This window comes from Trachemys scripta, chromosome 2 (assembly GCF_013100865.1).
Source record: "Trachemys scripta elegans isolate TJP31775 chromosome 2, CAS_Tse_1.0, whole genome shotgun sequence".
Classification (NCBI taxonomy): Eukaryota; Metazoa; Chordata; order Testudines; family Emydidae; genus Trachemys; species Trachemys scripta.
Window position 1 is genome coordinate 243,305,721 of NC_048299.1, and position 24,930 is coordinate 243,330,650.

Sequence of the window (24,930 nt, forward strand, 5' to 3'; positions counted from 1 at the left end):
ATGATATTTGATTCAAGCAAGATTTCTTAGCACATGAAAGTCAGCAAAGTTACTGACCAAACTCTTCAGGTTAGGACCCCTCCCCCAGAGTCCAATGGCTGTTTCCTTTTGTTTTCTCAGGTGCAGAGAATAAGGTGGGCTGGAGGAGAGAGAGGGATCCCTTGGGGGTGTTTATCCCTCCTTTTTATATCTTCAGTCCCCCACCTTGAAAAACATTTCCAAGTGAGAACCAGGAGCCAAAGTACCTATGGGGAAGTATGTTCCCTGCTGGGTTTCTTTCTCACTTGTTTGATTCCTTTGTTTTCCCTTCCTGCTTTATGACTCTATTTATTGCTTAAATGCAAATTAAGGCAAACACTCATCCCTTTGTCTAGGATAGACCTGTTTGCTGACTTCTGCTCCCCCCCCATACAGGGAAATCTTATAACTTCACATACAATGTTGCCACACACATTTTATCAGGACACTACTGACTGACAAATTACGAGTTTTCAAATGACACCTTACAGTACAGACCTTGTACAAAGATTACAGTAGCATGCAGGGTGTGAACACAAAGGTGTATTCCATCACACCACTGTTCTATAGCAATTTACTGTAGTATCTTTATTAGAACAAATTGCTATAATTAAATAGCACCCAAAAGAAAGTGAAGCGGTTTACCTGGCTATTTCTATGGTAGAGGCTGCATTGTGTTACTGGCCCATGTCTGATCCAGCCAAGTATCTACATTTCCTATTCCCAACAATGTAAACATGCACACGGATCAGCCAGCCACTGTTAGGGTGACCAGATGTCCCTATATTAGGGGCTCTTATACATGCAACTATTCCTCCCCACCCCAAAAGTCCCAATTTTTCACACTTGCTCTCTGTCACCCTGACACTTACACTGACTGCATACAACGCGTTTTTTCAAGGCACATGACTTGCTGGGGAGCATCACTGAGGGCTTTGGTCACGTCCCCTGGCCTGGTGCTTGGAACTGTCACAGCAATTGAATTGCAGGTATAAGGAGAGAGAAAGACACCGGAGTCGATGGCAGTTGCCTGCCGGCACGTGTCGTGCCCGCTTTATCCATGTGGGAACCCCCCCCCCCCCCCTTCCGCCTGGGGCGCGCGCGGCCCGATGGGTCTCTGCCTCTCTCTCTCCCAGGCCTAGAGATTTGGTGACGTCATGGAACTGGAGGCGGGAGGGGGGAGCAGCTGATGGCGCGCGCTGCCCACGCGGTGTCCCTCCCTCCTGCGCTCGGTGCTCAGCCGCCGCAGTGCTCGCGCGGCGATTCGGCCCCATAGGAGCTCCAGCAGGCGCCGCTCGCTGCGCCCCGGCACCCTCGGGCGGCCCCAGGGGGAAGCGAGGCGATGAGGACGATGAGCTCCCCGTGGGCTCGGTTCTACTCCAACAGCTGCTGCCTGTGCTGCCATGTGCGCACCGGGACCATCATCCTCGGCGTCTGGTACCTGGTGAGCGAAGCTGGCAGGGAGCGGCCATAGCCCAGCACGTTAGCCAGGGCTGCACCCTGCGGTGGGGCTGGCGTGGGTGTCCCGGGGCGGGAGCTGCCCCCTCCCCCTCCCCTCCTGAGGGTCGGGCTGGCCTGGCTTAGGAATGGGCCCCGGAGCTTGCTCTCTTGGGAGAGGGGTGCAAGAGACGCTCCTAGGAGAAACGGGGCGCGAGGTGTGAGGAGGTGGGGGAGGCACAGGAGACCCCTGTGAAAATGCGCTTCCTTCCCTTGGGTTTGTTAGAAGCCGAACAGCCAAATCTGGACGTGGGCCCTTGTCCTCTATGGTGCATGTGAAAGGGGCCATCGCTTGGGTCTGGGAGGGAGGAATGGTTGAAAGTTAGACTCTGCCAGTTCTGGGCCCCAGCGCCCCAAATTCCAGAACGTGGCAGGATCCAGATCCCAATGTTTGTGTTGCTGTTGGTCACGGGCACATCAGATTTTTGAGGTGCAGTAGGAGCCACTAAATACGTTCTCTATTTAGCCAGGGAATTTTCAGAGTCGGGGACAAAAATTAACTGATCCAGGGGCCAGATAGAGGATTTTGCAGTGCTGTTGTGGCAGGATGCACCAGGGCATGGGGGATTTGATGCAAAAGCAGCAACTCGATTTGACACTAGCTCTATTAGACAGTAGAATTTTTTTGGGGGGGAGCTGGGACCAAATATTGTCAGGGCCCAGATTTTCTCTTTTTTATCCTGCTTGCGCCTTCACCAATGTCCAATGAGAGTATCTATGGAAAGACTAGGCAATGTGGTCATTGTGGTTGCTTGAAAAAGGAGGTTCATTAAGTCCCTCAGTGTCTCATACTTATTGGCTTTCCGTTAGTAGAGACTTCATAGAGGCTGGCAAGTCAAAGCCCCGTTTTGTGCTTTGAACAGGCAATGCGCATTTGGGCCTGATTACACTGGTGTAAGGCAGGAGTAGCTCTATTGAAGCCAGTGTGGTTCTGCTGGTGCAGGTGAGAGGAAGTGGTCTCAAAGATTTCAGTGCATGCTAATAAAACAACCCATGACACTGTCTAGTGGAAATATCAGTAAAATAAATAAATGTTGGCTTCATGTAAAAATAGCTCCTGAAATTGTGCCTACTTACCAACAACCTTTTGCTTTGGACAGCGTAACACAAAAGTTTCCAGAAAAACACTGTCCAAAGGGAAAACCTAACTGCTGTTCCCCTCTGAGCCAGTCAATATTTGTATAAAATAATTTCTGTTATATTGAAATGGAAGGTGATTCCATTGACTATCAAAAGAAACTGTTATAGTATCATAAACGGCTAACCACTAATGGCTTGACAGAGGGCTAGATGGGGATAACCGATTATTTAAAATTTACAAATTCTTCATTGTCTAGGTTTCATCTCTCCCCTATCCTTTCATTTGTTGTTTGTTTCTTAGATTTTAAACTCTAGTTTGGGCTAGGGATTGTGTCTCTTTCTGGGTTACATCTTGCTACTGATTTTTAAGCAGCGACTTCAATGAGTTCTGCTTCAAAATGTTCAGAAAGGACCTGTTCATTGTGAGCACTGCTGTAACACAAATAATAAGAATCCCCAATCTCCTGCCTGAGTCCATGTTTATTTCCAGTGCTTTCATACTTTGTCTTTTATAATTATTGTTCTGCATCTTCGATTGTTGCTGGTAGCTGGTGTGGAATACTGATTTCAGCTGCTAATGCTGCTTTTCAGGAGAGTGGCTATTTCTGGGGAGAGAGCCTCTAAAGGGTTGTATTATTAGCAACATAATCCTTATAAAATACAGTAATTCCCTCTAGGCTGCCACAATCTGTAAATCTGAAAGCAGTTTCCTTCCTAGACTGATCATAAAGAACTCAGAGAATCCCATTTAGATGCTACCTAAGTTAGAAAATAAACAATGTTCATGACATGAAAAAAGTGCACTTTTAAACGTTGCATATTAAATTGTCGTTTACGTGATTCCCTGTTTTAATTTGAGGCTGGGTTGAATGGTCACATAGCACTAAACTAATGATGCTAGAGTAACATTAAACAAAAAGTAGCCCTGCTGTTCAATGAAATTATGATAGTTAAAAAACCCAACATTTGCACATTTTTAAATAAATTTCCAAAACCAGTGTTGAATGTAGGGGTAGCAAATGGTAAATTACAACATTAGCCAAATCAAGGTTTATTTTATTGATGGTATATATTAAACATATACTGGTATTAGGCTGGAAATCTTTCTGACATCCATGGTTAGTGTTCACATGAGAACTTTGGAAGGTTTTTATAGTCAGTAGTAGTATTGCAGTTCTTTATTTGCTAGATAATTGAGTATTTGGACTTTTTGTATGTTTGAATAAATTAAAAAAATACATGAGTGTTGTTTACCAGAAAAGGTTCTTCATCCCTACTGCTTTTATAGGAAATTAGTGAGGCAAACTGCACTAGAGGCATGAATCCACTTTCTGACTATCATGTCTCCACTCCTTGGGTAGCAATGCAGGGAAATCCGCTACGCAGAGGTCAGTGCTGACATTGCAGGATTTGCAAACATGTTGTTATAATAAAGAAATCTGGTTCATTGCCTCAGACTATGCAGATGTATTTCATGCCATGGTCAGTCTTCTCCAGCTCTTGATACAAGAGACCAGAGTCTGAATCTGACTCCAAGACTATCCGTTTTTTTTTTCAGATATATGGCATTGCAGATTAGACCCAGACTTGCTTACTAACCCCTGAAATTTCCTTTGGAAACAAGTGGAAATTGCAAGGCTGTAGTTGATGTAGGGCATCTTGTTAAATAAATTCATCAGAGTAATTAAAAGGCTAAGTTGACATTGATCTGTTAGAATTCATATAAAACAGTCTGTGTCCTATAAAACAGATGTTACACTGCTGAGTAAATTATAAATTAATTTAGCTATGTATTGCTTTTACTTTAATATAATATAGTTAAATGAAATCATTTGCAGGCATGTACCATAGTATCTGGGATATTTATAGTGCTGGAAGGAGAGTTCCTTTTTCATTATGGTCATGTGTTTTCATTTCATTTCCTAAAAGCTTTTGAGCAGCTCTTCCAGGACGCATGGCTTTATTCAGTCTGACTTCAGTGTGCAGGGTTGGATGAAGCCTCTCTATCGTGGCTTAAGAAAAGCTAGGTGAAAGACATTTTGGCTTTCAAATAATTTTTAAAAGAACATTTTAGATAAGAAATGGGAACTTAAATGCAACAGTTAAACTTGCATATGAATAAATATATACTTGTCATTTGAATTGAGACAATGCATAAGACATACTATCTCCATACTATTGCTCTGGTTCAGCAAAGCATCTAAGCGTATGCTTAAGTCCATCTCCATTCAGAAAAGCTTTTAAATACATGTCTAATTTTAAACATGTGCTCAAGTCTTATTGACTTCAATTAGTTATAAGACCATGCTTAAAGTTAGACAGGTACTCAAGTGCTTTGCTGAATCGCAGCCTGAATTATCTAATCCTCCCAGTTAGTAAAACTTGTTTAGCAACTCTTTTCAGCAACAACTTTAGTTTTTATCTTATTTTCTTGAAATCTGGTTAAGAAAAATGTAGTTTCAAATTAGCTACTTCTTCTTAAAACTCACTAAATCATCATTTGTATACTGTTAAAATGTTTTCTTTTCTTTTTTGTCTATAAAACATTCCTTAACTTGCATTATATCCCTCTTTAGTTTCTTCTCCACTTTTTGCACAAATATCCTTCAACATGAATTTTTGAGTTATTCAAACTGATATTAAATCATGACATTCATGGAGAGGGGAGGGATAGGTCAGTGGTTTGAGCATTGGCCTGCTAAATCCAGAGTTGTAAATTCAATCCTTGAGGGAGCCATTTAGGGAATCTGGGGCAAAAATCTGTCTGGGGATTGGTCCTGCTTTGAGCAAGGGGTTGGACTAGATAACCTCCTGAGGTCCCTTCCAACCCTGGCATTCTATGCCATATGGTTGTAGATCATTTAAAATTAAAGTTGGAAGGCTGTAAATGCAATAGAAATTCTTGATGAATGGGGGTAAGAGTTCATGAAGAAATTTACCACTAGCAAATATACAGAGACAAATTACTTACTAATTTATTTAATAATTAGCTAACCTGGTTGAAACGACACAGCTATACATGCTCATTTATGAAAAGCTTTTTGTATCTCAGGATATCAACTGTGACTTTGTAATTCATAGAATGGTGGGTATATTTATAAATAGAAGATGGTAGGTTTATCTGCCTGATTTTGAGACAGTTGTATTACTTATGAATAGCAAAGCCACAAGTGAATTAGGCAGATTATCTCAAACACCAAAAAATGTTGATATTTCCCACATCGTTATGCACTCTGCAGGACAATCTTTTATGGGAAATGGCTGTGGAAATATTTCAGAGAGCTGTAAAAATGTTTTTACTGTCACTATTTTTAATATCCCTGACCAGTAAAGGCAGGTTGCTTGAAGCTGCTCAGCAGTCTGGGATACTGGAAGCACCACTGGCAGAGAGTTTAGGGAGCAGAGTGCAGGTGATGTATGGTCAAAGTGGCACAATCAGCATTTTGTTACATAGATATTGCTAGAGCCTTATGACATTATTTAAAATTTTTCATTTTATTTTTGGGGCATTTTATTTTATCCATTAAAATGTTTTATTTTTTTATTACATTTAAATTAATAAAATACACAGATGACTGTATATAAATGAAAACTGTGTATAAACCCAGTTAATCTATGCTACATCATTTTATTAAGTATAATGTATTATTCCACGCATTGAGTTGTTTAACAACCCACACCACTATTCCCCACCCCAGACAGCTACTTAGGTTCCCCCCTTGAAATGTACCCAGTTCTGTAACCCCCAGATAATCCCTACTTCTCCATCCCACTCAGTGACACAAACCTCATGGGACACCACGGATCTTCCCAACCCCTACTGCTTCCTTTTGCAGTCCCCACCCCACTCCAGTCCCTTCTCTGTTTCCGCAGGGACCCCTTACTGGACACTCTCACCCCCCTTAAGTTGCCCCCTTCCTCACTGAGACCCACCCAGCCACCCCTTCCCCTCCCCCATTAAACCCAGGGACCCCTTCCTATCCCCTTTCCTTGGTTGGGTGGGAGAGGGTTTGCAGAGTGAGACCATTCCACAGTGGCAGCTTCTGTCCCACAGGGCTGGGCCCAGCTCCCCGCTCTGGGCATAGCTACCTGCTACATGAGGTTGTAGTCCCATTAAAATGTGGCCTGGCCACCCCCTTCATCATGACTGGGGAGGGGAGGGCAGGCCAAATGTAAGTGGTTCTGCAAATCTGTGAGCCTGGAGTGGGGAGTCAGGCCCAGCCCTGCTCTACAGGAGCTGCTGCTGCAGGGAGAGTTTTTCATTTTATATAGGTTATGTTCTTTTTTCATATTATTTTGTGGTGTTTTGCATTTGTAAAACGTAGAGGATATTACTGTCACATGAGGAAGGGGCAGTGTCTGTGCACACTCCCAACACGCACACAATGCTGTACAGAATACTTAACATAGTTTCATATAATAGGTTTAGCAGGGAAACAAATATGTAACATTGCCTTCTCACATTAGAATGTGATGGATCAGAGAACTATTATTTATTATTTGTGTTACTGTCCTGAACCAGAGTTCCATTGTGCTAAGCGCTGTACAGACACAGAACAAAAAGACTTTGTGTTTTTACAGCCACTGTGTCTCAGTTTCCTTTTGGTAAAACAATATGTTCTATAGGTAGAAACAAAGTACTTTAATGTAAAAGGTAACTTGCGGGGAGTGGAGTGGGTAAATATAGTGGGATGAATATCAGAAAAACTTCCTGACAGCACAGTCTATTGGGCTGATGCTGAATAGAGTCTATTTAATTATTTAATTAATAATACCAAATACATTTTATTTCCAGGACTGAATCATGTGCTGGGAGGGGAAAGGCTCGTGGGAGGAGTTGGGATGTTCAGTGCAAACATTATCTTCTGTAATAAAGTGGGGATGATTGTTTGGCTGTCTGAGCAGAGGGGAAGGGAGTAATGGCTATTCATAGTGTTAGCAACCAGTTCAGTTCAGAGGTTTGTTTTAGTTTTTTGCACTGCATGAGGGCTTTAAATTTCACCTGTAATATCAGACATGAAATATGAGGTCAGATATAAGCAATCACACTTACTGTGTGTGCAAACTAGCTGCAAGTATTATAAATTAAAAATGAAATGGGGACTATGAGAAAACGACTTCTGGGTAATTATTCCTAATTAAATTGTTATGACAGTAAGCTGTCCAAAACTGCATTGGGACTGAAACCAATAGATTTCTATTTTGAAATTATCATAGCATTTTAAAAATGTAAGAAATGATGCTTGTACGAGTCCTAGTTGTCCAGTTAATGTTGACTAATCAGTAATAATATCCTCTTTGCAAAGCTCCGTAACAGCAATTATTAATGCAAGCTATCAGTAATCTGACTGTTCCTTGTTTGTTTTTTAAATAAATAAAACAGGGTCAGATGTACTGCCATTCTCCTTGCAGGATTTTCCATTACCTAGATGCGTAGTGAGGGATGTTTATGTAAGCACGAAGGACTTGATCCAGCACCATTCAAGACGCTAAGAATTTTTCCATTGCGTCGAATTGGAACAGGATCAAGCCACAAGATGAAAATATTAAGTATGTGTTTAATTTTAAATTCAGTGAAGTTAAACATGTGCTTAAGTGTTTTTTCCATCAAGACCTAAAAGTCTATACTGAAACATAGATTCTAAAGGATGAGAGGCATGTTCCCCCCCCCCTTTTTGCTATCCTGTATATGCCATACCTCTCCATGTAGCTATAGCACTAATGCATTCTCATTCCTGGTCCCCTACTGACCCACCCCAAAGCTTTCTTCAATGTGATTGCTTCACTGTGTTGAAGGGAGCTGTCCAACAATTCAGCATCAGCCTTTTCTTTTTCCTGCAGGTGTGATGCTTGCCAGAGGTCCGTTTCATTTTTGAACAGGGGTTCTAAGAGGAAAATGTCAAAGGAGAATATATTTTTTTTTTTAAAAAATCAGTAGTATTTAATGAAAAGCTAGCTATTAAGTTGCACAAGTACCACAGTGAGGGACATGGCATAAGAACCTAGAACAAATCTCTGAGTTTGTAGCTTTGCATACTTGTACTTGAATCTGTTATTTGGGAGAGACACTTAATATGAATTTTCAATCTTAACATTTGACTCTTGATTTTATTGCAGTTTATCACTAGTTGGAAACTTGAGGCAGTTCAGTCTAGTTCAGCATCAATTTTTTCACAGCAAAGCACAGTGCTAATTTTCTGAATTTTAATGGCACTAATATTTTTGTAGTTGGAAGACAAAACAAGGTACTTCTCACAAAGGCCACATTGTACCATTGATTTTTAAGCGGAGCACTCCCCATTGAAGTTAGTGGGATAGAAATCAAAGCCAAAATAGATGCAAAATATTTTCTTTGGGAGTGAATCATGTCACTTTCATTCTCGCTCCGTTTTTCAAATCCAGTAGAAAAATAGCATGAGTGATCCTGTGCTTAAATACCTATTTAAAGAGTACTATTGTCCTCATATCTTAAGAATTTGATTGTATTTAAGTCATAACAATATTACAGCAAGGAGTTCAGATAGATATGATCAATATTGAAGCTATATCCTGCACTGGAGAACTTTCCAAGCAGCTATGGCCTGATCCTGCCGGTCTTAAGTGGCAAATTTTTACTTATGAGTAGTCCTGTTAACTTTAATGGAACTACTCACACTGGTGAAGGTTTGCAGGATGAAAGAGACTTTGTGAAAAACAGATAGTAGATTCCAAAATGAAAATGTCAGTAGAATTAGTTTTCCTTAAATACAAATAAATAAATATATTTAAAACTTGTAAAATGGAGGGCTATGCTGGATAGAAGCAATGAACACAGTAAAGTGCTGTATTAGAAAATGGGGAATAACAGCACCCAGTGCTAATTCATGAGAGTTCCAGGTGCATAGTGAATGCAGTATGGGGGGGGAGGGTAATGTGTTTGTTACGAACCATAAGATTTCCATATTTTATATCAAGAAAATGGATTCTAGGATGGTCCTCCAGCTTCTCTCAGCTTTTATAAGCTTATTTTGATAACTATTGTGTGATGATGAAGGGCTGGATTCCCCTCTTCTGTAATCAGATCCATGGGAGGGAACCAAGGGAAGAAATCTCAGTAAACGTTGCCCATGGAGTTTCCCCTCATACTGTGGTGTTGGGGTGTCTTTGCCCCTGCTGAATGAGCTGGCTGTCTGGTCCTCTGGGATTTGCAGGACACAAAGGCAATCCCTGTGGATGCTCTGCCAGCTGTGGAGTCCCAGTATCCCTTCCCACTCCTTGGCAGTGTGGTGCCAAGAGATCCTCACTGTTAGGTTTCCCCTGATGGTCACAGCTGCCTCCAACAACTCCCCTAAAGAGGTCTCTTCACCCCAGAGTGAGCCTGTGGATAAGCTCAGAGAGCTCGGGGCTGTATTACTTTTTCCTGAGGCAAGTTCACAGGACTGGAACCAGTTTGGGCCCACCAAGTGGCTGCCTCTCCCTGGTGTATGGTAGCCCAAAACCCAAGGTGAGCCCTCTGCAGGATCTTGGGAAGAGTGGAATGGAGCCAAAGAGGTGCTAATTCCCCATTCAGTGCGTGATGTGGTCCACAGGCAGATCCGTGGTCCATGATTTGGCCTGAAGGTAGGAGGAAATACAAATAATTGTGATGATGATGGTCACAGTGACTCAATATTTGTCTTTAAAATTCTGTGTACAGTTAAGCAACTTAATAATAATCTCTCCTGCTAGGAACATGATTTACAAAATGAACACTTAGATTCTGCAGAAAACTGGAAAATCCACAAAGACCCTCAATCCATGGAGTTTGCTTGTTTTCTGTGAATGCTGATTTCTGTTTTCCCGATGTATGTTTTTTTGAGAAAGGGAATTAAATGAATACACCTAGGCCTGCCTGTTAGCACTGTAGAGAAATAGTTTAAAATACAATGATTCATTACTTGCTTCATGAATTGCCTTCCAGTGGAAAGACTTAACCACAGGGAAACCAGGGCTGAGACTTGTCACGGGCAGATTCTGCTTCCCTTAACTCAAGCTGGATAGTATCTAATCAAGGGAACTACCCACAAAATGAGTATTCTCTACAAGAATCGAGGCTATACAGTCAATGACATAGTAAGCAGTACCTCCCTGGCAAGCAGAATCAGAGGTGACAGGAGCAGGCCCTGACGGTCTGAGAATGATCATAGGGAAGAAGGTTGAACTCCTGCAAGGACAATTTAAAAACGTCTCCAAGCATTCTTTCCTACAGTTTCCCCAAACATCTGTTTTCCATTTTTAGTGCAGATAATCAGGCTAGCACATGTGCTATGCTAAATTTGAACATAGGAGCTGTTCTAGTGGAAATGGACTTCGTTAGTCCTAACCAGCTCTCACTATTTAAAAAAATATTTTTTTTAAAAATGTAGGTGACGACTCTACAACCTCTTAAGGAAATGGGGGACTGAAAGTTAGCCTGTAACACACCACAAGGATTTCAATGTTGTTTTTTCAGCTCTAACCCTCTTATCTGCAAACATCTCCAAAATGTCAACCCATGATTTTTTTTTTTTTTTCAAACTGTATATGAGTAATCGAAAAGGATGACTGATGCAACAAAGCTCCAGGTTACTTTTTAATAAGCATGCTGAGACAAAGTTGTCTGTCACTTTTATATAATTGTTTATTCATTGGTAGAAGTTTAGAAATCAACAATCTTAAAAGTTTCTGTTTTCAAAAAGAGGCTCTTTAAATCTGTAGTAAAGCCATTGGGATTATTTTGAATAGTTTGATCCTTTTTGTGAGAAAACAGATGATTGATTATGAGTGTGACAAAGTTTACACACACTTGTGAGGGAGGCAAAGATTGGTTTAGAATATAACAAACATGGATATTTACATTTGTTTTACATAAAAATGTAAGATCTTATATAATCTTGACCGCACTTATAGCAAGGAGTCCATGTATTATATTAATCAAGTGAACTATGTTTAGAGGTTTTGATTAAAGATTGCTGTTAATCTGTATTCCATGGTGAACCAGAGATTAACATATTAAGCTTTGTAAATTTACTATTGGCGTTACTGACGTCGGGCAAAAAACAGTTACTGTCTCATCCTGGACATATGGAGTTTATGTGAAATACCAAAAGAGTGTAATTTACAGTATTTTTTTTCCCGTTCCTCATTTTATTGCCTGAGACATATTTTGACTGCAAAGATCCTGGAAGTTTAAATTAGACTCTTTAATTATTTGTCCAGGTCACGCATGTGTTCTAAGTTTGGCCTGGCAAGGCTTGTAAATGGCCTGGCTACTGGCAAAGCAAGAACTCTTTCCAGTAAGTGGGTAAGTGCTGGCAAGTATCTGGTTGGATTCACTGCTGCACCTGAGCTTCAATGCTTGAAAGCTCCCATTAAACCCGGAAGCCAGGAGTAGGGGGATAGAGGTCAGAGCCAAGCTCCTTCTCACTCACAACAAGAGAAGGAGGGTGCTCCAAATTGATCAGACATTTAGGAACCCTGGCAGGGTCAAGAGGCAGTGCTTTGCTGGCAGGTGAACAGTGCCCCCCTTCCTAGCAAGTTCTGGGGAAGGAACACACTGGGTTTCTAACTAGGGCACTACTCTGGTCCCTGCCATAGGTCTCCTATTTTTCGTATGGCTACAGCAGGGTTAGTCCTTTAGCTAAAAGAGGGCTGTTGGTAATGTTTTCAAGCCCTGGAGCTCTCTTCCATTTTGCTTCTGGTTTTTATTGAACAAGTTCTTGTTTTATCAGGAGATACTTTGAACCATTTTTAAATACTCAGGACAAAAGTTTTCAGTTGAAATTCAGCTCTGCAGAAATTTTTGCTTTTTCAAAGTTGCATGTTTCAGCTCCAGGGATAATTGCAGCTGGCCTAGGGCCTGTCAGATTAATGTGGGCTTGACATTTACCAAGTTAGGGATTATCAGGTTCAGCTACTGTACCATACAGTCTGTTCTCGGTTTCCTTATATAATTAATTTAGTACAGAGGGTTGCACAATGATGCTAGGATAGGCTTCTTTCATACAAATAGTGGTACCACTGGCATGTCACAGGGCTTTCATAGGGATTGCATATCTCTTTTGATTGTATAAAATAATTGATCCAAATTCTTGGATTAATAAGGTTTACGTGGTTTGATGTCGAACTGTGTGCATGTGTCTCACTGGAGTAGTAATGCATAGTGTAAATAAGAAAAAAGCCAAGGTAGGGAATTAACTTTTAGTGCAAAAAGCCATAGCTCAGACTTTCTCAGACAGAAAATTTAGCTGTCCCATCCACCACCCCGATTGCTGACGCATGCATTACTTTAAACACATGTTCTTGGGATTTCGATAGATGTAAGGGAAAACTAACTATATCCAAAGACTTCAAATAATATAAAAATGATCAGAATGAAATTGTTGTGTAAACCAGAAGTCCCAGGAATGGAAAACTCAAGGACTAGTGGTAGAATACCACACTTTTTTCTTCCCTGACGCCAGTTTGAGTCAAGCCCAGACAAGCAGTAATCTTTTAGCGGCCTTCTGTGAAATTAATTGATGATCTTCAAACAATTACTAAGTATCCACATCACAAACCCCATAATCACATATTATACTAGTTGGCACTGTTTGTCCTCAGTCATAGCAGAGAGGCTAAGGACTGAATGACACCTATATGATAGTGTGATGGATGGTTTAGAAATGCTGATGGATTAGATATATGGATAACTACTCACTCTTCCTAAAGAAGACGGGAGAGATTCCAGAGGATTGGAAAAGGGCAAATATAGTGCCCATCCATAAAAAGGGAAACAAGGACAACCTATGGAATTACAGACCAGTCAGTTTAACTTCAGTACTTGGAGAGAGAACAGAGCAAATAATTAAGCAATCAGTCTGCAAATACCTAGAAGATAATAAGGTGATAAGTAAGAGTCAGCATGGATTTGTCAAGGAACAAATCATGTCAAACCAACCTACTAGCTTTCTTTTGATAGGGCAACAAGCAGTGGCATAACCAGGTTATACCAGCAAGGGGAGCAAAAAAAAAAAAAAAAAAAAGCGCCAATGCAGCGGGGAAAAAAAAAAAGAAAAACCGCTGAAGACTGAAGCACTTGCCACTGAAGACCCAGAGCGGCTGAAGGACCTGCCCCGAGGACCTGGAGCAGCTGAAGGACCCACTGCCAAATTGCTGCCGAAGATCCGAAGCGGCTGGGGTGAGTGTAAAAAAAATTAAAAAGGTGCCACTTTTGGGGAATGTGCTCAGTGGGGAGCAGCTGCTCTCCCTGCTCTCCACCCCTGCTACGCTACTGGCAACAAGCCTTGTGGATAGGGGGGAAGCAGTAGATTTGATATATTTTGACTTTGATACTGTCCTGCATAATCGTCTCTCAAACAAACTTCGGAAATGCAACCTAGATGGAGCTACTTTAAGGTGGATGCATAACTGGTTGGAAGACTGTTCCCATAGAGTAGGTCTCAGTGGTTCATGGTCACGCTGGAAGGGCATATTGAGTGGGGTCCCGCAGGGATTAGTTCTTGGTCTGGTTCTGTTCAATATCTTCATCAATGATTTAGATAATGGTATAGAGAGTACACTTGTAAAGTTTGCGGACAATACCAAGTTGGGAGGGATTGCAAGTGGTTTGGTGGATAGGATTAAAATTCAAAGTGATCTGGACAAACTGGAGAAATGGTCTGAAGAAAATAGGATGAAATTCAGTAAGGACAAATGCAAAGTACTCCATTTAGGCAGGAACAAACAATTGCACACATACAAAATGGGAAATGACTGGCTAGGAAGAGTACTGCAAAAAGGGATCTCGGGGGTCATAGTAGATCACAAGCTAAATATGAATAGTCAACTCGTGTAACACTGTTGTGGGGTGGGGGGAGCAAACATTCTGGAATGTATTACCAGGAGTGTTGTAAGCAAGACATGAGAAGTAATTCTTCTGCTCTACTCCATACTGTTTAGGCCTCAACTGGAGTATTGTGTCCAGTTCTGGGCACCGCATTTCAGGAAAGACATGGAAAATTGGAGAAGGTCCAGAGGAGAGCAACAAAAATGATTAAAGGTCTAGAAAACATGACCTATGAGGGAAGATTAAAAAAATTGAGTTTAGTCTGGAGAAGAAAAGACTGAGAGGGAACATTACATTTCAAGTATGTAAAACGTTGTTACAAGGAGGAGGGTGAAAAAATATATCCTCCTTAACCTCTGAGGATAGGACAAGAAGCAATGGGCTTTGATTAGATATCTTTAAACAGGAATTCTAGCTTGTCATAACAATATTCTAACTTGAACACACACTGCATAATGGGATGGGTTATATTTCTCAGATCCCAGTCCACTGAATAGGTTCTCGGTAGCAGCCATCCATCAGTGGCAATTTTCAGGTCCCTGCCCAAGTGCAGGTACAGCTGTTTCCCAGTACAGTAAAAAAAGTAACACAGAAGCCATTGATACATTTACATATGAATATTCTATTTATCAAACTGTAAAGGATTAACATTACGCTTAACTGTCGTACTTATCAAATTAAACTGATGTCCCAGGGGAGGCAGAAAGATATTTAGTGTGCACCTTGCATGTTGTATCCATCTAAACTTTCTTGTACAAATTCTGTAATTTCTGTTTTTCATTTGAGACAGGTCTGTTGTGAACTGTGTTGGTTGGACTTCAGGGCTTCTTAAAAGTCTGCCAGCAGGCAATAGCAGAGTCATTTGCAAAGAAGAGTGGTTGTAAATCATGCCAGATTTCCACTATCAGTTTATTCGGCATAGATTTAAAATTCAGTACTTACTGTCATTACAATAATCAAAATTAAGATGTATTTAAAGAATAACTAAAATATTTTCTGCACCTCTAATATGCCAGTTTGAATCTGCTGGACCATTTGCTGTCATCACACTGATGACAAATTGAAGTAACAACCTGGCAATTCTTACGAATTTGTCTTAAGCGACAAGAATTCCAGATTGCACTGTTTTCTCCATGTATATAGCTAATCCTTTTTGAATCCTACTAAGTCACTGGCTTTCAAATTTTTTGAGCTCAACACCCTCCCCTCCCGCCTTGAGTTACAACTTTTGGTTGTCTCCCCCGACCCAAACAAAAAGAGGGTAGTTGGGGTGGATGTGGCACTCCCTTGTTGAGCCCTACCATGTGGGGCTGAAGACTGAGCTTCCTGGCATCACTGCTTTTCCTCCTGACTGTTCCTCCACGCCCCCCTGGGGGGGCATGCCCCACAGTTTGAAAACCTCTGTGCTAAGCTCTTGGCTTCAGTAGTATCTTGTGATGATGAGTTTCACAGGCTAACACTGTTATGGAGGGAAAGGGTTTCCCTTTTAATCCATCTTTAAATTGCTGCCTTTCCGTTTCCCTTGTTCTTTGTTGAGAGTGGATATGGGCTGGGTTAGATGAACAGTTAGTGCATGGCAAGCTGGGGTGTAACGCTACAGCACATTTGTGTGCCATGTACTAACTGTTCATCTAGACGAGCTCTAAGTACTGTAAGAGAACCTGGTCTACCTTCTCTATACAATGCATTAGTTTGCATATCACTACCATGTCTGCCTTGCTGTGTGGTCAGTCCCTAGCAGCAGCTCCAGATACTTTGGTCCAAAGAGGATATATGTTTTATTCAGCACGAACCAGATGGCTTGAATACAGGGAAGGAAGAACAAGAAATATCTACTCTGACAGTCAGGTTAACATATGGGTTATATTCCTGCTGCTTTTCCCAGAACTTTCAACTGCTGATTGACACATTCTCTGATATACCTGTTGTCTCTGAGCTGTTCACCTCCCATTAGTTCTGACAAACCTATTTTGATTGCATAAACCTCGGTGGAAAATGTAGGAAAACCCTGAGTCCATCTTTCTCAGAGGGAGAGGTAATCTTGCTTGACCTGGTTTCTCTAATAGTAAAATGTCTTAGAGGCATAGTACCAGCTAGCCCTTCAATTCTCCTTCCTCCAAACTGAAACAGATTTGTTATTGTGGCTAATAATAACTACTTTGTAATTCTATGGAAGGCTTCCAGTCTACCCTGACACAAAAGGTCAGGCCTTCTACCTTACTTTAGTCCTCTGATCACTTTCTGAAAATGTTAATCTCAACCCCCTCGAAAGCTATGAAGGGAGACTGTTAGCCAGACCCTTTCTCTTCCTACTGTCTTATTCCCTGTTGTTTGGTATGCTGACAAGCCTCCTTCTCCTTCACTAACTCAGTTGATGACATGGATGCATATTTCTCCCTACCAAAGAAAAATCCCAGAGGAAGGGCTTGATGCCTCTTGACACTATCAGATAGTGCTTAATGACCTATCTTGTTCCCATCTGCTACTTAACTCTAGCCCATTGCTACTTTTGCCAGCTTCCCACCCCTAGGCCCCATGTCCTCTGAGGCAGATGACCCTTAAATTACTCTTCTTTGTTGCGATAGTTTCTGTGAAGAGGGTCAGACAGTTGGCGAGCACCCTGTCTACATCCTTACACCAATCTGCTCCAGTCTCCCGCAACAATTAGGTTGGTTCAAGAACTAAAATGGCCTCTTGCTTTCACTCGAATCAGAATATGAAATTACTTAGTTCTCCTTTCCCCTTCTAGTGACAAAGAATGTACCTAAAATTCTACCTGTAAAGGATAAAGAACTTTAGGTCTCCTGACCCATTGTTAATTCCGTGGAAGGAGCTAAAGTGTATATAAATCAAACTTAAAATTAAAAGTGCTGTTCTGCTGAAGGGGTCAGGTGTCCTTTCAATGTACAAACTGTCCTCTTTCAGATTCATAATTAAAACCTTCTGGGCCAAAAGCTGCACAGAACGTATGGGGTGGAAGGGCAGAGGGAGAGGGGACAGAATTAAGATAGTTCAGGTGATCTGTATGGTTGTGTTTTCTGACTTTCTCCAAGTGTCACGATAACTTTGAATATCAAGGTATTATAAAACATGATTGGACTTTTTAATTAGTTTTTTTGGGGGGTTGTTTCTTTTTAGAAAGAAACTACAGAGTTCAAAAGTGTTCAATTAGTTCTTAACTATCTATAGATATTTTCAGCCATAACATTATCTTAACTCAGTTTTTTTTGTTTGCCTGAAAATTTCCTCAGCTTTATTAAAATGTTTATATATAGGGAAGTTCATTTTAGCAATTACTATGGATAGATGCTAAATTAAGCCCTTTGGGTTATGTTAGCTATTGTTATGTATCAAATAATTTTGCTTCCTTTTAAAAAAAAGTAATGTTCAGAACATGTAGCACAAAGGTTTGTCTGACACAGAATTCAAATAGTATTTCACTACTAATCATTGGTCAGCCAGAATCATCTTCATTCATAAATATCTTCTGTTTCGTCTGGTAGATTAGTATTGTATGAGGCAAAGCATTCTAAGATTTCCTGAGCTCCAGGAGCGTCTTATGTAATTATGCCCTTTTATTGATGCTTTTTGAATTTTTTTTTAAAAGATTCTATGTAGATTATAAATTGAAAGTTAAAATCAAGATTACTGTTATGTAGTTTTCTACCTGCCTCCTCCACCCAGATTAATGTTGTTTATTTTTCATATACATAGGTGCTCATCACTGTAGTACCTGAATAACTCGCAACACGCTTCTGAGACAAGGAAGAATCCCCATTTGATAGGTAAACTGAGGCAGAGTATACACCCCCAGTTTAATAAAACATTTTTAAGCAAGTGCTTAAGTGAGTCTCTGGTTTAAGTACATGCTCAAAGTTAAGGATGTGCTTATGTGCTTCGTTGAACAGACAGAGACTGCTGAATCAGGGCCTACGTCACTTGCTCCAGCTCATGGGGTGAGTCTGTGGTAGAGTCAGGAATACAATATACTTTTCCTGATTCTTAGTGCTATGACTTAATTTTCCATTATGCACAATCACAGGGCTGTAGCTTAGCACAGTGGTTCTCAACCAGGGGTACACAGAGGTCTTCCAGGGGGTACATCAACTTATCTAGATATTTGCCTAGTTTTACAACTGGCCACATAAAAAGCACTAGCAAATTCAGTACAAACTCAGCCCTGGTCTACACCACAGGACTAAATAAAAAAAGGACTCCTTGGATTTTGTGTCATCCTCCTTGTTCCTCGCTATTCTATGTACTGTTTTATGTTCTTTCAATATATATGAACCTTATCAAATAAGATATTGAGATGATAAAATTCCAGTGGCAGAGGAGATCAGTTCCAGGGATCAGAAAGAAATAGTAAAGAAACCAATAGAGGTCAGTCTCCTCTCCCTCCCTCCGTGAAAGCAATGGCAGACAATCGTTTTGCACCTTTTTTTCTGGGTTACCCAGGCAGATGACATAGCACGGCAAGCATAGAGCCCGCTCAGCTCACCACTGCTGTTGTGAACATTGTAAACACCTTGCACGTTATTCTGCAGTATGTGCAGAACCTGGCTAGGAGACACAAGCACGAGGATGAAAAATTTCATTTTTTATTTAAAAAAAAAAAAAAAAAAGTTTAGCGTTTCAAGCTAAAATTTTTGTTTTTTTCTCCCCTTTCTCCCGTGTTTACATCTCCTCCTTTTCTCAGGTTATAACCTCTTATTGATATATTTTGATTGGTTAGAACTCACAGTATTGCACTGGAAACAAGGGGGTGGAGAAGGAAACAAGGGAGAGAAAGTGGTGGGGGGAAAAAAGGGGAGGGAGATTATTTTAGAGAGGGGAAGAAAGGAGGTGAGAAGCAAACTTAAAAACTTTACATTAAAAACAAAATTTTTCAGTTTTCAATAAAACAAAAACAATGAAATTTTTCAATTGGAAACAAATTTTTCACTTCATTCATTTTGAATTTTTTCATTATAAAAAATGAAAACATTCACCAAAAAAAAAACAAATATGAAATTTTTGTTTCTTTCAAAAATGTAAAATACTGTATTGAAATACTGTTTTTTACTAGCTCCGCATACCACAAAACAATGCCCCTGCTCCCAAGAGCTGGTAACAGCACTGAATGATTCTTGCTCTGAAGAGTTCTCAAGTTTCTCTGCAGATAAAATCAGTTGGGTTTAGGCCAAGATGTCTGCTTCCATGGTTGCAGTATCATGTATGGAGAAGGAGGAAAAAACCAGCTTTCTCTGTTTGAATTTCAGATGGTGTCACTCCCTGAGACATGAGAGGAGCTAGAATTGCTAGAGCTATGACCTCTGTGTTAGAATGTGTTTTCTTTGGCTAGAGAAATCTAGCAGGAAGATGTTGAGGATGTTTTTAGAGTTGACTGTCCTCTCTTTGGAAGGCAAGTTGCCTGGTATAAGTGATTACAGGACCCCCACATAAGAAACCATATAGGAACTGACAAACTCTCCAGTTGTCTCAGTGTCTAAAATTTACCATATTTAGGAAAGATTATTGAGAAGATTGTGGTGAGGTAGCTATAGCAATATCTGCATTCCTCAGATGGTTTCAATCCTTCTTGGTTTGAGGTTTGGCCTTTTTATGGTACGGAGATTGCACTAGTTAATTATCTCCTTCTGGCAATATATGATATCTGTTCTGATTCTTTTAGATCTGTCCTTTGATTCCATTGACTGTGGATGTTGTGGACCTGCCTATGGAGCCCTGCATGGATTGACGATCAATTCTTTTTATGAGGAGATGCTGGGGAAATTGCTCATCTGTCCCAAAGGCACTTTGTAACATTTCCGTTCTTTGGGCCCTTCTCTTCTGCATGAGGAGAAACAAATGGAAGAGATGGCAGAGATTATTTTAGTGCTCCAGTTGGGGGAGTGTGCCAATTGTTCATTTTGCTGGATCACAACTCGGGTGTCACATCTGCTGAATCTCTGTGTCTGGATGGCCAGCTAACAGTAGTTGTCAAGATTTTTTGGGGGGATGGTTGTTTTTCCCCATCTGCACATGGGTAAGAGGATACAACCTTTTTATTAAAGTTGTGGGTTCCCTACAGTTATGTACATGTCATTTCCTTGAGACTGGATTGCCGTAATGTGGTCTACATAGGGCTACATGTGTTCAGAACATTCAGCCTGTGCACAATACAGTTCTTAATGTTGCTTCACACCACTAGCACAGTATATGTGCCCTCAGATCAGCACTGCCTTCTGATTGCTTGCCTTGGCTTCCAAGGCACTCACTGGAGCAACACGTAAATACTTTTAAAAATCTGAGCCTCAGATACTATGATGATGATGGCCATATAAGTATCTAAATAGGTGCTTTGCAAATGCATTTAGAGGTGTTAGTTTTGACTTATAAGGCCATTAGATGTTTTGGTTCTGGATAACACCACTTCTCTCCTTGTGTGGTACAAAGCCATTTGATATTGGCGGGGGTCATTGAGCTAACTGCTGCCTGGTTTAAATGGGAGAGGGCTGGTGATGGGGCATTTTAGTGATAGGACCTTTACTCTGGGACTTGCTCCCCTTTGATGTGACAGCTCCCGCAGCTGTATTCCATTAGGATAAGTTGCAATGCCTATTTCCCCAGGTTTTGCAGAAGGGTATATTTAATTTACTGAGTGGTTATTGAGAGTCCTGATCCTTCAGTTAAGAAGGTTCAACCTCTTTCTTACATCAGTGTATTTGATAAGATTTATAATTGTTTTGACTGTTATCTATCTCATTTTTCTATCTAATTAGTCTAAGATATTTCTAGGGTACCCATTGCAATAGTATCTTGGTATCTGGCTGTCTAACCATATGGTTAAGGGGCAAAGGTTTCATTACTCTAAATGAGCTGGAGTCAAATCAAGGCCATCCCTTGTGCCAGTGCAGGATGGGCAGCTTAGCAGAGCCCACACTTTGTTCCCCATTCCTCAAAAACTCATCTAATTCATACTGTGCAGGTCATCCAGAGCCACAGAGGAGTGTGCCATGGCAGGGTGTAGATTTAAGGGAATGGTCTATATGTTAAGTGGTCTACCTATGGCATTTTGGAGGCAAAAGCAAAGAGGGCTGAATTTGGCCCCTTAAACCTGTGTCTCCATCCTCCTACCTTCTTCCCAACAGTTGTTGAGTAGCGCTGTATTCATAAGAAGCAGTGTAGTCTAATCACTAAAGCACTGGCCTCATAGTCAGAGACTTGGGTTCTAAGCCTAGTTCCTGACACTGATTTGTTTTGACTTCAAGCATATCACAAAGCCTTTCTATATCTCTTTCTCCATGTGTAAAATAAGGATAATATGCCTTGCAGGAGTAATGTGAGGCTTAGTCACTTAATGTTTCTGAAACAGTTTGAGGAAAAATGCTGTCTAACTATTTTTGTTATTCATTACACTATGCATTCGCTGAAGAATATGAAATAACTCGAGTGAAATCCTGGCCCCATGGAGGTGAATGACAAAATTCCTACTGGCTTTCATGGGATGAGGATTTCACTCCACATGCTCATTACCAACCTGGTGTTTGCCAATCCAGGGAAATGGTGTAATCGTCTTTTATTCTTTTCTAGATCATGTTGTGACATTATGCCCCATAGTCTTCATAAAAATATTGTTATGATATGAATATGGGATAACTAAGTTATGTTTTATGCAAGATGGGTCATGTGAGGTATCCTTGGAAAGGTTATATTTACTGAATGTAATTACCCAATTTGTATGGATGTATCACTCCTGTATCTGAAGTTAGGAATATTGACTATGTAACAATTACAACTGTGTGTACTTGGGGAATGCCCACCAGATAGTATGCAGTCAGCCTGGATGAGCCATTAGGAAGACCAATAGGACTTTGAAGATACTAATCTCCCTCCTTCCTGAGAAGTTTCCTAGGATGCTGCGTTGAAACTGCAGGGTCATGTGATCATGTTACCTGGTACAGGATATCATCTTGAAATGCTGATACTTTTCCATGGGAAGGTGATGGGGGTCAAAAATGGGGAACAAAGGATTCCCATCCTAGGCAAATCCTATTTAAGGCTGGGGAGTGAGTTAATCTGGGCTCTTCTCCACTGCCTCCCCGCCCAAGAAGGAAGACTGCTGAAAACACCTGAAGAAACAAATGAACTAAGCTGTGAGGAGGGAGCAGCAGGGGCTAAGCTTAGGCGAGAAAGGTCAGTCTGTAAAAAGAATCCCTGGAGATTTATGCTGTAAGCAGTGCAGTTTACCTTCAAGAAACTCTGTAACCTGCTTGAAACAACATTTAGGGTGAGAAGTTATTTGTAGTCAGTAAAAAAATTTACCTTTTGTAGTTAATAAACTTGTTTTTGTTTATTCTAAAACACAGTTTGTGCAATTCATAACGGGGGGAGGGAGGGAAAATTGTGCATATCTTCCTCCACATTGAGGGAGGGAGTGAATTTCATGAGCTTACACTGTATACAGGGCCGTCCTTACGTATATGTGTATGCTGCATATGCCTACCATGAAATTTGGGGCACCATCAGCCCCAGCGACCAGCCCTATCCCTCGGCTGGCCCCCCCTGCAAGGGGCAGGGCCCTCCCTAGGGGGGTGTGGGGCCCCGGACAACTCCCTCTGCCCTGCCTTTTATCCTTCCCCCCCTGCCCCGCCCCAATTCTACTTCTTCCCCCAGCGACCCCGCACTCACCGGCGGGAAGTGGAGGGCACCCAAATGGCTAGGGACGGCCCTGTCTGTATTGATCTCTATATAGCACAAGACAATATAATTTTGGGTTTACACTCCAGAGGGTGTGTGCACCAGAGTGCTAGGCAATTCCCCCAGCTGAATCTTCCCACACAGCTGATTGCAGACTGTGTGGTTCTACAGCTGGGCATGCCCCTACCTCTGTGTGCGCACAGCAGGACAGGGTGAGGGAGCCCAGGCTGGTTGAACGGGTGGGTTTAGTGGGAGTCTCAAAGGGTTGAGAGTCTCAAAGGGTTGTTCCATCATATGTGAAATCTGAATGTTTCCAAATGGAAGAAAAAAAAAAAAAAGAGTGCTCTCTGAGTACATCCATACAAAAGGATGATGCTTTCATACTTTTAAATAGCATACCACATGCATCTTAAATCCTTCTATATTTTTTTCTCCTCTTGAGTAGTATGTATTTGTTTCTATCATCTGTTCTCTACTTTTCTGTGAGAGAGCATGAAGCAAATAAGTGAACTCCATTATACTGTTGAAATAGCGAAGTTTAAAAAAAGTAGGTCATTGTGTAGGTCTCCTTAATACTAGAAAAGAATCATGCTCTCTCTGTCTTATAATTTTTTACATTCTTCATTCGTGGGCCAGGTTGTGATGCTCTTACTTTTTCCACAAGAAGTACCCTTCACTTCAAAGTGGTGTCTAATGTGCTGTTCATCACATGTAAAGGTATGACAGTCTGGCCTTTGGTGATATTTTTAGTTCTCTAATACTTCATGTTTCATACCCTGCATACAACCATTTCTTCCTCCCTTTGCTTATGTTGGCCTTGTGTTATTACACCTCGCTTAGATGTTACTGCTCACAGAACTCCTCAGCATACATGAACTGATCTTTCAAAATCACATGGCACAGAAGAGCATGCAACAGCAAATATCACACTAATATTGCAATCTGTCCCTGCCCTGGGCCCCCTCCTAAGGCTTCTGCTTTAGCAGCCAGTGTGAATCAGCTTGAATGTTAGCCTCACTTAAAATCCAGCCCCTTCCAGCAGACAAGCACACCTACAGCCACCTAGCAATTTGCCAGGAAGTGATCTCATCACTCATCAAATCCAGCTCATCATCATTATCCAGATTAGTAATCTGTGAATGGAGATTGTTCAGTTATAAGGCTCTCAGAACTGAATGAAGTATAAATAGATTATCATGTTTTATAATCCAAAAGAACAGGATCAGTGAGGTAGGTGGAGTGGCCTTGTCAGGGATGACTTGTTCTTCCCTTCACCCCTCCCCTCTTTTTTTTGTTTTGTTTTTTTTTTAAATAGCAACAGGAAGGAAAATGGAAAAGGGGTTGATCAGGTTTTGTGTCATTATCCTGTAATTTGGGGCTCTGGTACAAAGAAAAACTATACATTCTATTCAAATGGGGAGAAAGTATTTATAGTGGCAATTAAATACATTTCACATTAGGAACACTGTCCCTGCAGCAGTTTGCATATCCCACTCTATGGTATTTTCACTAAGAAATTACACATCCTGACTTTTTCCTTTCTCCTCTCTGTAGATCATCAATTCAGTGGTACTGCTGATCCTGCTGAGTGCCCTGACTGATCCCGACCAGTACCACTTACCAAGTGCTGAATTAGGGGGCGAATTTGAATTTATGGATGATGCCAGTAAGTATATAGCATTTAATTATCAGTGTTTCATTTCTGTTTCTGAAGCAGCAGTATTTTTTAGGCAGTCTGGTAATGATTATGTCTCCTAAATATTGCTTCACTACATTATCCTAGAATTTTGACTTTTATGGCAAAAGGCATATCTACGGCACAACACCAC

At 41.0% G+C, this 24,930-nt stretch overlaps 1 protein-coding gene across 1 annotated transcript in view; it reads left to right on the forward strand.

Annotated features, from left to right (window-relative positions):
- Nucleotides 1–1,205: 1,205 nt before the first annotated feature.
- The window catches only part of LAPTM4B (lysosomal protein transmembrane 4 beta), a 90,566-nt gene continuing 66,841 nt past the window's right edge, over nucleotides 1,206–24,930 (forward strand). Inside the window, exons 1-2 of the mRNA XM_034763344.1 lie at nucleotides 1,206–1,462; nucleotides 24,656–24,767. Of these exons, the coding sequence (XP_034619235.1) occupies nucleotides 1,361–1,462; nucleotides 24,656–24,767 (214 nt within the window). The 5' untranslated portion in view covers nucleotides 1,206–1,360. The remainder of the gene's footprint in view (nucleotides 1,463–24,655; nucleotides 24,768–24,930) is intronic.